The following is a 10,949-nucleotide window of genomic DNA, read 5'->3' on the forward strand; positions in this document are numbered from 1 at the left end:
CACCTCCTGTGATATGGAGTCTCCATTGCTTTGTCAAGTGTTCTGGGTAGGCTGAATCAGATCACAGAATATGTGCTTTTAAGAACTGTCCCCTTTTAGAACTGTGAGGACTTAGGAGAGAAACGTAGGAAGGTATGCTTTTTGCAACCCAACATGGCCCAGAGAAGTAATCTGTGACTAGTACTTGTGAACCTTAGGGAGGACTGCCATATTGTAGAAGCCAAGTAGGGCAAATGGTGGATTTATTTTTTTTTAAGTGTGGTGGATTTTAGGGCAATTAAACATATACCTTCTTTAGAAAAGAAACCAGGTAATTGGTTTCTGTTAATAACCTTTTAGTGAGAAAAGAGACAGAGACTCAAGTGCAAAGATTCACTTTATTCAGTATCTTCCCCAAACATCAGCATGATAAAAGCCGAGGAAAGGTGGGGGGGAGGACAAGGTGGGAAGGGGATTTGAAGGACTGCAACGGCGGTAGGTCACCTCTGCGGAAAGCCCCAAGACTTTAGGAGGGAAGATTGGAAGGGCCTGGGGAGCAGGTGGTGGTGCCCCAGGACCTTTGGCTCTAACACTCATTCCTGTTGAAGCTCTTGACGATGGGTGAGGCTGATGTCTTATGAGCAGCCTCACAGGTATAGAGGCTATGCCTTTCATATTCGTCTTTGGTCAATGAGAGGGTGCTGCTCATGCTGTAGGTGCTGTCCTTGCTGTCCTGATCTGTCACACTGTTCAGGATGTTATCTGTTTTTTCATTGCCGTCTACCTTCCACTTGACATTGATGTCTCTGGGATAGAACTGGTTTATGAAGCACACGATTGAGGCACCTCCAGTCTCTAACTGATCCTTGGATGGTGGGAAGATGGAGACAGTTGGCTTAGCATCAGCCCCTGAGGAAGGAAGCACAGATGACGGTATGAAGTAAGAAGGAAGTTCTCCTTTGGGTGTACTATGTGTGAACAGTGACAGACAGTTACAGATAGATGCACAGAAAAGCACACATCCTTCAGATAGGAGCAATGAGGCCAGGAAGTACACATACAGTCTTGCTGGATTTGTGTTCTTCCCTACTTTCTGGCTACTTTGGAAAGTAAGTTATGTCTGACCCTTTGAAGCTATTCTTCTTTCTATGCCTTTCTTCCCTGGAGCTGCCTTCTCCATCAGCTGCAGTGGCTCTATGCTTCAGATTGATAGAACAGATTAGTTTATCTGACATCCCTGATGTTTGAAAGCGAGAACACACAAACACGTAAGGTAGGAGTAGAAGGGTGGCATTCATTTTCTCCTGCCTTTTTCAAGAATACTCTGATATCAGCCTCTCTATGGCTTCTTTTGGTGTGGCCAAGCTAAACCCATACTAGTGCTGGGGCCTTGAGCCAGGGTGTATGCTGGGTGTCCAGCAACTCTCTCAGCCTTCACCAAGGCCTGCAGGTGAATACCCTGGTCAGATGGTCTGTAACCACATGGGGTAATTTTTAGCCACACCAAAAGAGGTCAACTGTGGTCTTGGCCACCTGCCTGGGAGGAACGGGTTAGCTTCACTTCTGACCTCCAGCAGCTGCCAGATGACTTTTGGAAACCCCCTCTGTGGGGATGTCAACTCTTGGGTGACAGAATGATAGTAAAAATGAAAACCTTTGCCAAGAAAAACAACAAAATTTTGAGCAGTTTTTCTTCCCTTTTAAATAAATTAAGAGTTTTAAAAGGAGTTGACATTGTTTTAAGGTAATTAAAAGTGGCTAAATCACTTAAATGACTCTAAAATAATTTCAAGAGTTTTAAAATAGTTTCAAGAGTCCTTAAATAGTTGCAGTTGGCTGGACAATCACAAAAACAAATTATTAAACAATTCTAGAGAATATGGGATTAAAGTAGCTAAACACTTTTCTATCATAGAATTAAAGTACTAGAAAATATGCTTATGTTAAATTTTATGTCATATTTTGTACAAAGAAAAATATAGCCAGTTAAAAACTATGTTACAAATTTATCTTATTTTAACCAGTAAATTCCATATAATTTAATAGAATTTGATGAGAGCTCAGTCAAAGCAGATTTACCATGACTTTTGCTGGTTATAGATTTTATTTCTAAAGAAATATATTCATTAAGCTTTTAGTATAATACTAAATGAAACAATTTCTGTCTTTCATAATACCTTAATGGAAATTAAAATAGGAACATAATGACAAATGCATTTTATTTCCTAAATCTAACAAGTTGCCTTTTCCCAGCGTTAGTGTTCTGTCTGTCACATCTCTATTGTCTGTTAGTGGCATTGTTCTATCACTGTGTCTCAGGAAAGCAGTCAGCACAGGGTGAAGGCGCTACCGTGGCGGCGTTCACTTAGCCCTCAGCGGCCTGGTGAACTGCTGCTCCAAATGCTTGTGATGGCTGCAAAGTCTTTCAATCAAAAACAAGAGGTTGCAGACCATTTTAGCCTCTTATTGGTGGCATAAAAATACGAGCAAGTAATAACTGGGAAAAACACAGGGCCTTTAAACACAGAATTCAAACCCAACTGTATTTCTTCTTTTATAATAAAAGAGAGCATTTCAAATTTATATTCATGTAGAAATGAGACAAAAATGAGCTGTCAAAAACTTGTTTCTGTAGAGTATCTCATTTTGACATTTTGTGACTCTAAAAAATTTAGACACATTTTTGACTCTAAGAATCACACCTCTTCTGATTATTCAGAAGCCACCTATTCTACATGGCAAACAGTCAAACATTTTACTGATTCTTGTTTCAGGGCATGATACTGATCTTTGTAGTTATAAAAAATTTGTGGAGCAAAAGACAGAAAGCAGCCTAAGGCTCACCTCACTCAACTCTGCTATACCACATTTAATAAAAAACTCAACACAGTGTTTGCGGGAACTCAATACAAATGAACTTACTTTCATTCTGAGAGCTCCAAGACCCTCTTTTCATCTGCACGGTTTTCATCTTTTGAATCATTCAGCTTATCTTAAAAGCTTTGCTTCTACATTCATTTTTGGAGCCAAACTTGGACTTTAGCTCTTGTCTATGCTGAAGTGCCCATATTCCTCATCTCAAACCTCCCACTTAAACTTCAAGAAGCCAACACTCCCTGCAGTTAGACCCAGATTCTCAGAAGGCAACAGACAACAATGACTTACGTTGAATCTCCAGTCCAGTCACTTGGATGGCAACCACACTATTAACTGCTTTATCCTAAGCCAAAGCCTCTTTTTGCCCCTAGTTTCAGTAGGTTCTGGCAATGTATGCCGATGAACCTTTCCACTTTCTCAAGATGAACAGATTTTCTGCACTCAATGAATTTTCGGAACTGACTTTAAATCCTGACATGAAAACCTGTGTCTTTCATGTGCAAAGATGAGGAAAAATGTACTTACGTTTCAATTCCACCTTGGTCCCACTGCCGAACGTGAGCCACAGTGAGGGACTCTGACATGTCCCCTTTACAAAAACCTGCCTGAAGCCAATCCAGCTAGATTGGCCAAATTCAGAGGAAAAGCCCAGGTCGTTCTTCTCCGTTCCCCTACCAACCTGTTCTCACAAGTCTAACAAGTTTTTTTTTTCCCCCTCAGCTTTTACCCTGATTGCTTTCTGCAGTTCTTCTATTGATGTATGGGTCACCAGGAATGACCCACTTAGCCAAAATATCAAAAATTCATATAAATGATAGAACAGAACCAAGTTGTCACAAATAATTGAGCAAAAAACTACTTACGTTTTAATTCCAACTTGGTCCCTTGGCCGAACGTGAATCACAGTGATTCATGACAATGCCCCCCCCCTACAAAAACCTGCCTGAAGCTGATCCAATAGATATGCCAAATTCAGAGAGGAACTGTTTTTCATTTCTCCCACAAATCCTACTGTTTCTCACACATCTGATGTGAGGTTTGTTAAGCATCTACACTGCCTGTTTCCTGGTGATTTTCTATTTAAGTTTTGGGTCACCAGGAACAATTAGTTCATTTAACCAGATATATCACAAACTCACACAAAAGACAAAATGGGGCCAACACTTTACAAACAATTGAGCAAAACTGTACTTACGTTTCAACTCCAGTTTGGTCCCGCCACCAAACGTGATTCACAGTGATTTACTTTAACTTCTCCCTATACAAAAACCTCCCTTGATAGACAATTATCCCTCTTCCCTGCATTTAGTTACTTTGGTTTAGAGAGTTTAAACATTAACCCTTCTCAACACCTAATCTGAGAATGGAGTTTGTTACATTCCTGAAATCCCATTAATGAAGACACATAACGAAGAACAAAGTAACATGATTAGCTACATTGAGGAATCAGTTGAGAAGAATACTTACGTTTCAATTCCAGCTTGGTCCCTGGTCCAAACGTGTACACACATTGAGTTCTCTTCACTTCCCCCCCATACAAAAACTGAGTATCGCCTTCTGACCTCTGAGCAAGGCGTTGTCTAGAGCAAGTTACTCTGTTCCCCTGAGCATTTCTGAAGCTATCAGTTGTCTTAATTACTACACTGACATTTGCTCTTCAGAGAACATGTACAATCTATTCCTAGCTTTGCTTACAGAGTTATTATTTATCTTTGCCCTGGAGAATGCCAGAACCTGGTTTCCAAGTCAGATTTTAAACATTACTTTTAGACACAGAAGCCACAAGACATAGACAACAGAGAAAAGGGAGGTAGGATTCTACTTACGTCTGAGTTCCAGCTTGGTGCCTCCACCGAACGTCCAACACAGTGGTAGTACTCCATTGTCTGGCCGTACAAAAACCCTCCTCACTGAAGAGGAACAGAGCAATGGTCAGCTGCTGAAGCTTAACCCCTTCTCCAGGCAAGCGTGAAAGCTCTTGGGCTTCTCTGACATAAAAACGCTTATTTTCATAGGCTCAACTTGAATTCTTAGAGGATATTGTATTTTTTATTATATATAATACTATATATGATATCTCTTTCTTTAGCATCTGATCACATAGGACTGCTTATTATTTGTTCATCTAAAAATGAAGAAAAACAGGGACTAGCGAGATGGTTAAGCAATTAACAGCTCTTGCTGCTCTTGCATAGGACCTGAGTTCCCGGCACCCTGTAAAGCAGCTCGTAACTGCCTGCAACTCCAGCTCCAAGGATCTTGATACTAGCTTCTGGACTCTGTATTCCCCCACCCCCAATGACATTCACTCATAATAAATAAAATAATTTAAAAAGAAAGACAAGCAAATTGAAAAACCGTTTCTTTATAACTTTTCCTGGGTCGAGGACTTCTGCAAATTATAAACTTTGATATTAATTTAGAACTCAGTAGCATCTCTTAGTTAACAGTAAAGTAAGCCTGTTTTTCTGCTTGAACTTCCTTGCTTTAACGCTGTTTCATGAAAGGTACATGAAATAGATATCAAATAAAGGCTCATATCTTGGAAATCCACTTTGGAATTGAGTTCTGAATGCATATTAGACAATAACAACCATTACTGAAGGATAAAAACAAGCTTTTCCTCATGGATTGGTCTGTTGTTACAGGACAGGTGAGGTCAGGTATCACTGAGATCAACCAAATTCATTCTACCTTTGAAGTTAGTGTCTCCATAGCAACCAATTAAAGACACTTTAATTGAATGTGCTTTGAGTTCCAGCTTCATTTACTTCATTCTTGTTTATCTTGTCACTATCCATTCCCATCCTCTTCCTACCACCCTAAACTCCTTACAGTCCTACCATGGACTCCAGCATTTGCAAAGCATTTTCTCTGCTTGAGAACACCCTGTCCTTTGCAGGATTGCTAAAAAATAGCCATCATTCAAGATTCAGCTCAAGAATTGTTTTCTACCCGTGAGTTGGCTTTACAGACTGGATGTTAGTCCCGGAACATCGTTTGCTCATAACAGCTGTTGGATGCTCTCTCCCTACTAGATAGTAAGAAGTTTGCTTTTCATTAGCCAGGTATATGAGAACTCTGGTCCATTATATTTAATTGACAACTACTTACCAGACATTTGAAGAATAAACAAAAAAACAATTGAAAAGTCAACAATATAGATCAGTGATAATCTACAATAGACAAAAGATTTGTCCTGAATAATCGTTTACAACAACTACAACAATCAACTTTCCTAGAGAAATTGCAACTCTAGCCAAGATCCTATTTGTTTGTGTTATTGGGAGTTTTGCTAATCTGGAATGACAGATTCTACAATGTGTTTCACCAGAAGGTGGAGAAAGAAAAGATTCGAGTTGGAAATAGAGAGAAAAGAGAAATTATCATTAGAAATTAAGTGTGCAAAGTAGCTAATGAACTCAACTAACATGGATCTTAAAGAGAGATTTACTTTGTAGTTATGGAAAGTATAACAACCGTAAAAGTCGACATTTGTCGAGAACTTATAAAATGCCAGACATCATATATGGCTCATTATAGTTAGCTACCCACAAGACTTTGTGAGCTAGAAGTTATAATCTTCTGTCTATGGCATTAAAGGGCAGATCTTGGACTTAAATAAATCTGCTGCTCATGTTCCTAAGTACATATGCAGGGTAGACACCTATCAGGAACAAGATCACCTGATGGAAGCATGTGAGTGAGAACAGTGGAGTAGGGGGAAGGAAAACTTCTTAGGCCATCCTGGCGTGGGAAATGAGTGGCTAAGTGGCCCTGATGTCTGTACTATTGTTTAAAGAGTGGGAAAAAAAAAGAAATACCAAATATTCATTTATTAGGGTTTGGGTAAACTAAGTTTTGTGGAACACAATGAACACAGATCAGTTGATGGAGGAAAAAAAGAGAAGAGGTTTCTGGATATTTTCATTAAAATGTGGGACACTGAATACTATGTATGATCGGATTGATAATGGACCCTGTAGTACAGGCTTCTTCTAGAAGGCTACACAAGCTGTGCTCAGTGGGTTCTCCTGGGACTACTCAGGAGAGCTAAGGACACATTCTATCCTCCTGCCTACTGTATGGCTTTACGTTGCATATTAGTTGATTGCTATGTTTGCTCATTTAATTCATTTTCTGCATTTATTTTATAGTTGTCAGAAACAATTAGACAACACCACCTAAAAGAGGGAAATTCTGAGATTGCTTTTTCCCCTCCGTTATTATTATTATTATTATTATTATTATTTTTTTGTATTTTTAAACAGAGTTCAAAAAATGTTAAGAGTAGGAGATAATTTTTTCCAAAGAGAGAATGGAGGAATGTAATATGGGAGTGGACTAGAGGAGCTGGCAGCACAAGAGACATTTCTGAGGAAAAAAGATTTCGTTTGAACAGTGCATAACTATAGCAAGAGATGATTTTTATGAAGCTGTGTTTTGCCATACAGATGGCTATGGAGCTGGGATCTTTAGTCTAGTAAAAATGGAACATTGAGAAGTCTTTGATATGGATTCATTATTTGCAGGCAAACTATGTCTCAGGAGCATTTATGAGGTTCTGCCTGGACCTATGATTCTACAGAGTATCCATGTTGGGTTTTGACTGATCTATTGAGTATCAATAAGACAACTAGCGTGGCTCCTGCACTTAATGCATGAGAGTGATGGAAATAGAATTCTAGGTGAAGCATTTCAATAAACTCAATGTTACTTCTCATTTCACCCTCAGCAAAACCACATAAATTCTCGAAATAATTTTCACCCTGTTTGTGGAGAGAAAGGGAGTTGGAGAGAGCGAGGGAGAGGGGAAGGAAGCCAGTAAGCATAAAACACATCTGTAAGTTATTGTGAACACAATTTACAAGTTATATTCCTTAAATATAACAATTTCAGAAGCATGTTTTTTGCCATCATTACGTAATTTTGCCATCATTAAATAGCCTTTTAAGGGAGGTTCTTTTGATATTAGTAACACAGAAGATCACCCATATGTCAGAAACAGTTTTGTTCTCTGCAAGGTTTGAGGGGTGTTGGTTTCCCTACCTGGCACCGGAACATCCTTGTCTCAGATATGCCTTGAAGTTTCTGGTTCAATATTTTTCTTTCCAGTTTATCAGTCATGATAGAGTCCTAGATCGTCAATTCTTGCTTCAGCGAGACTTGTCTTTAGATAGTAAAATCGCAAGAGGTATGGCAAGGAAGGACCGAGACAAAGAAAGTCTCTTGAGAATGAGGTTCTTCATTATGCCTGTTTCTGCTTGTCCCTGAAGAAAGGCATGTGGACACAAGTCAAGTCCTTTCCTGCATTTGCATGTGTGCATGACATCAACCTGACCCAAACAAAACTCTGGTCCCAGTCTGGAAAATGCAGATATGTTTCTTGTTTTCAGAAGGACATGAGGCTATAGTTATTTTACTATGTATGAAAGAGAAAACAGTAACTGGTCAGGGTTTACTAACCTCAGAGGGGCTAAGACCCTAAAATTTGCATATTGGCTTCTGTGGGTTCCAGCTTATTTTATACAAGTGATGAGCTGAACTCTGAGCTCTCTACCTTCCTTCCTGTGTCTGCCTCTGACATATTGTGTTTGATTGTTTTGTCATTCTAATTTTGCTCCAAGGTGATGTGACTTAGCATATATGTGTTATATTTGAATGGTCTCCTTTGGATAGATCATCGAGGAGGAACGTGGTGAGCTAGTTGTTTTGGAGATGCTGTGTCTAGTCCATGGACTTGTTAGGTTATTTGTGCTAAAGCAGGGGAAGTTAAATATGAAAATCAATCTATAGGGAATTCTAGAATTAGTCATGGGATAGCTCAGGATGAAAATAGAACTGCATGCATTCTGAGTGTAAGAGACAAGATCTGTACATGACTAAGAATGGGAGACTAACTGTGTCAAGCTGCTTCAGTGAGGGCTGTGGAAACTGCCAGGGAAACACTTCTGTGCATACACACACTCTGTAGAAACAGCTGGACAGCCAAGGGTTGTCTGCATGATTATTGGCAGTGAAGCCTGGGAACTGAAGAAATTGAAGGAGAGTGTAGAGATTGGCTGAAGTCTATGGGAACCACCAGGCAACAACTAAAACCTCCCTTTCTAGCCACATCCATACATGCACATTTCCTAGAACTTCCAAGGCTGCTGCTGAAGCCAAAGGCTTCACCCACCCTTCTGCCCCACAGCATCAAACCAAGCTGGAGAGAGTCCCAAGGAGGAAAGGAGTATTACCTTACCCAGCTTGATGTTCTTGTGCCAGAAGCTCATTCCAGAAGGTAACTGGTATAGCTAAGCCCCTGTGGCAATACGCACCACAAATGGGTTCTACAGGTGTGACCTGGAGTTGCAAATTATATCTCTCTCATCAGTTTGCTATATAAAATATCACAAGGAAGAAAAGAATGCAAATCTCATAGAAGACATATAGACTGATGTGAAAAACTGAATGTAATTTTTATTATACAGTTAGCATTTTTGTTTGTTTTTGTTATTTGTTGTTTGTATTGTATTTTTGTCAGTTTTATTTTTCATTTTCTAGTCTTCACTTTTGCATTCATATCCTATAGTGGCCTAGCTTTATTTGGTTATGATTGTTCTCTATGCTTTGTCATTCAGTCTCTGATTGTCACTCTATTGATGACTCTTTCCCTGCATGACTCATATTCTTTTCTTCTCATTCTTACCTTTTCTCCCCTTCTATTTCCTTTTCCTTTTCTCTTATATATGCGTTAAACATAACCTTCCATAGCTTAACAACTTCCAAAAGCTGTGGACCCTAACAGTACTCCACCTTTCCCTCCCCAGCTTCTTTGTCCATCTTGAATTTTTCAAAATTTACCTAGTATTTATTCCGATCCCCATCCACCCACCCCCTTTCCACTCCTGCTTTCAGCAACTAAAATCCTCGTATGTACCATACTATTATTATTTTTTCATTCTGCAGTAGTTATTGAAGTCAAAGGGGCCACTGTTAAAGGGTTGGTGTGACATTTGCACACTGCTGGGCACCTCCAGAAGCCACGGTTGCTTCTGCACTTGCTGTCCTACTCTGGAAGCAGTACAGGTGTTACAGAAGACACCATAAACTCTTAGCTTGAACTATGCACCCAAATTCTGCCACAACACATCCCATTTAAAGTACTTTAGCAGAAAGAATATAGGTTAACATCAAAACTCAAGTAATGAAGTTATTTCCAATGTGTAAACATCAAAGCAGTAATAAAAAATCATGAAAAACCAAGCAACATAACTCCCTGAACTACTAATTTCACAATAGTGAGCTCTAATGAGAATGCAGCAGATATAACCCAGATAAGTAACTCAAAAGAATGATTATAAACATGATAAAAAAATCAAAGAGTAATGTAAATTCTCAAATAAATCATAAGGAAGACAGACAGCTGAATGAAATAAGAAAGTTGGTAAAGGTGTGTAAGAATAATTCAATAAAGAGAAATATCAAACAAACAAACAAAAAAACCAAACAAAACAGAGAGACTGGAATTACCAATCACAATAAGTCAAATAAAAAACTCCATGGAACGTATCTAGGAGAGAACAGAATCTGAACTTGAGAAGGAGGACTAGGAACATTCCAAGGATAAACGTAATTTATAAGGTGTCAGTGGGATATTTTTAAACACTCATACAGTATGAGAAGAGCAAAGCTAAAGCACCAAATGTACAGAATTAAAAAAAAAAGTGTACTGAACCAGGTTATGGCACATACTTTTAATCCCAGGATTTGGGAGGTAGAGGCAGGTGGATCTCTGTGAGCTCAAGGCCACCCTGGTTTACAGAGTGAGTTCTACGACAGCCAAGACTACACAGAAAAACCCTGTCTCAAAAAACCAAGGAAAGGATAAATAAAAAACTGTATTGAAAGCCACGCACAAAAGCAGCCCCATTCAAAAACAATAGATTTCTCAACCAAAACTGTAAAAGTTTGGGGGACATGTTATGATGATTTCAGGAAAGATCACAGTTGCCAGACCACTACACTGAGCAAAAACATTTGTTGCAATTGATAGAAAAAGAAAAAAAATCCCATGATACAATCAATCCTATGTAATTATGACTAGTAAG

The 10,949-nt window shown here is 39.1% G+C and overlaps 1 gene segment (V, D, J or C); it reads right to left on the minus strand.

Moving 5' to 3' along the window:
• Nucleotides 1–358: 358 nt before the first annotated feature.
• Nucleotides 359–4,739, minus strand: LOC110541318 (Ig kappa chain C region, A allele-like). The segment is given in 3 exon segments: nucleotides 359–888; nucleotides 3,382–3,535; nucleotides 4,683–4,739. Coding segments are annotated over 3 exon segments (534 nt in total).
• Between the last annotated feature and the right edge of the window lie 6,210 nt (nucleotides 4,740–10,949).

Source organism: Meriones unguiculatus, chromosome 5 (assembly GCF_030254825.1).
Source record: "Meriones unguiculatus strain TT.TT164.6M chromosome 5, Bangor_MerUng_6.1, whole genome shotgun sequence".
NCBI lineage: Eukaryota > Metazoa > Chordata > Mammalia > Rodentia > Muridae > Meriones > Meriones unguiculatus.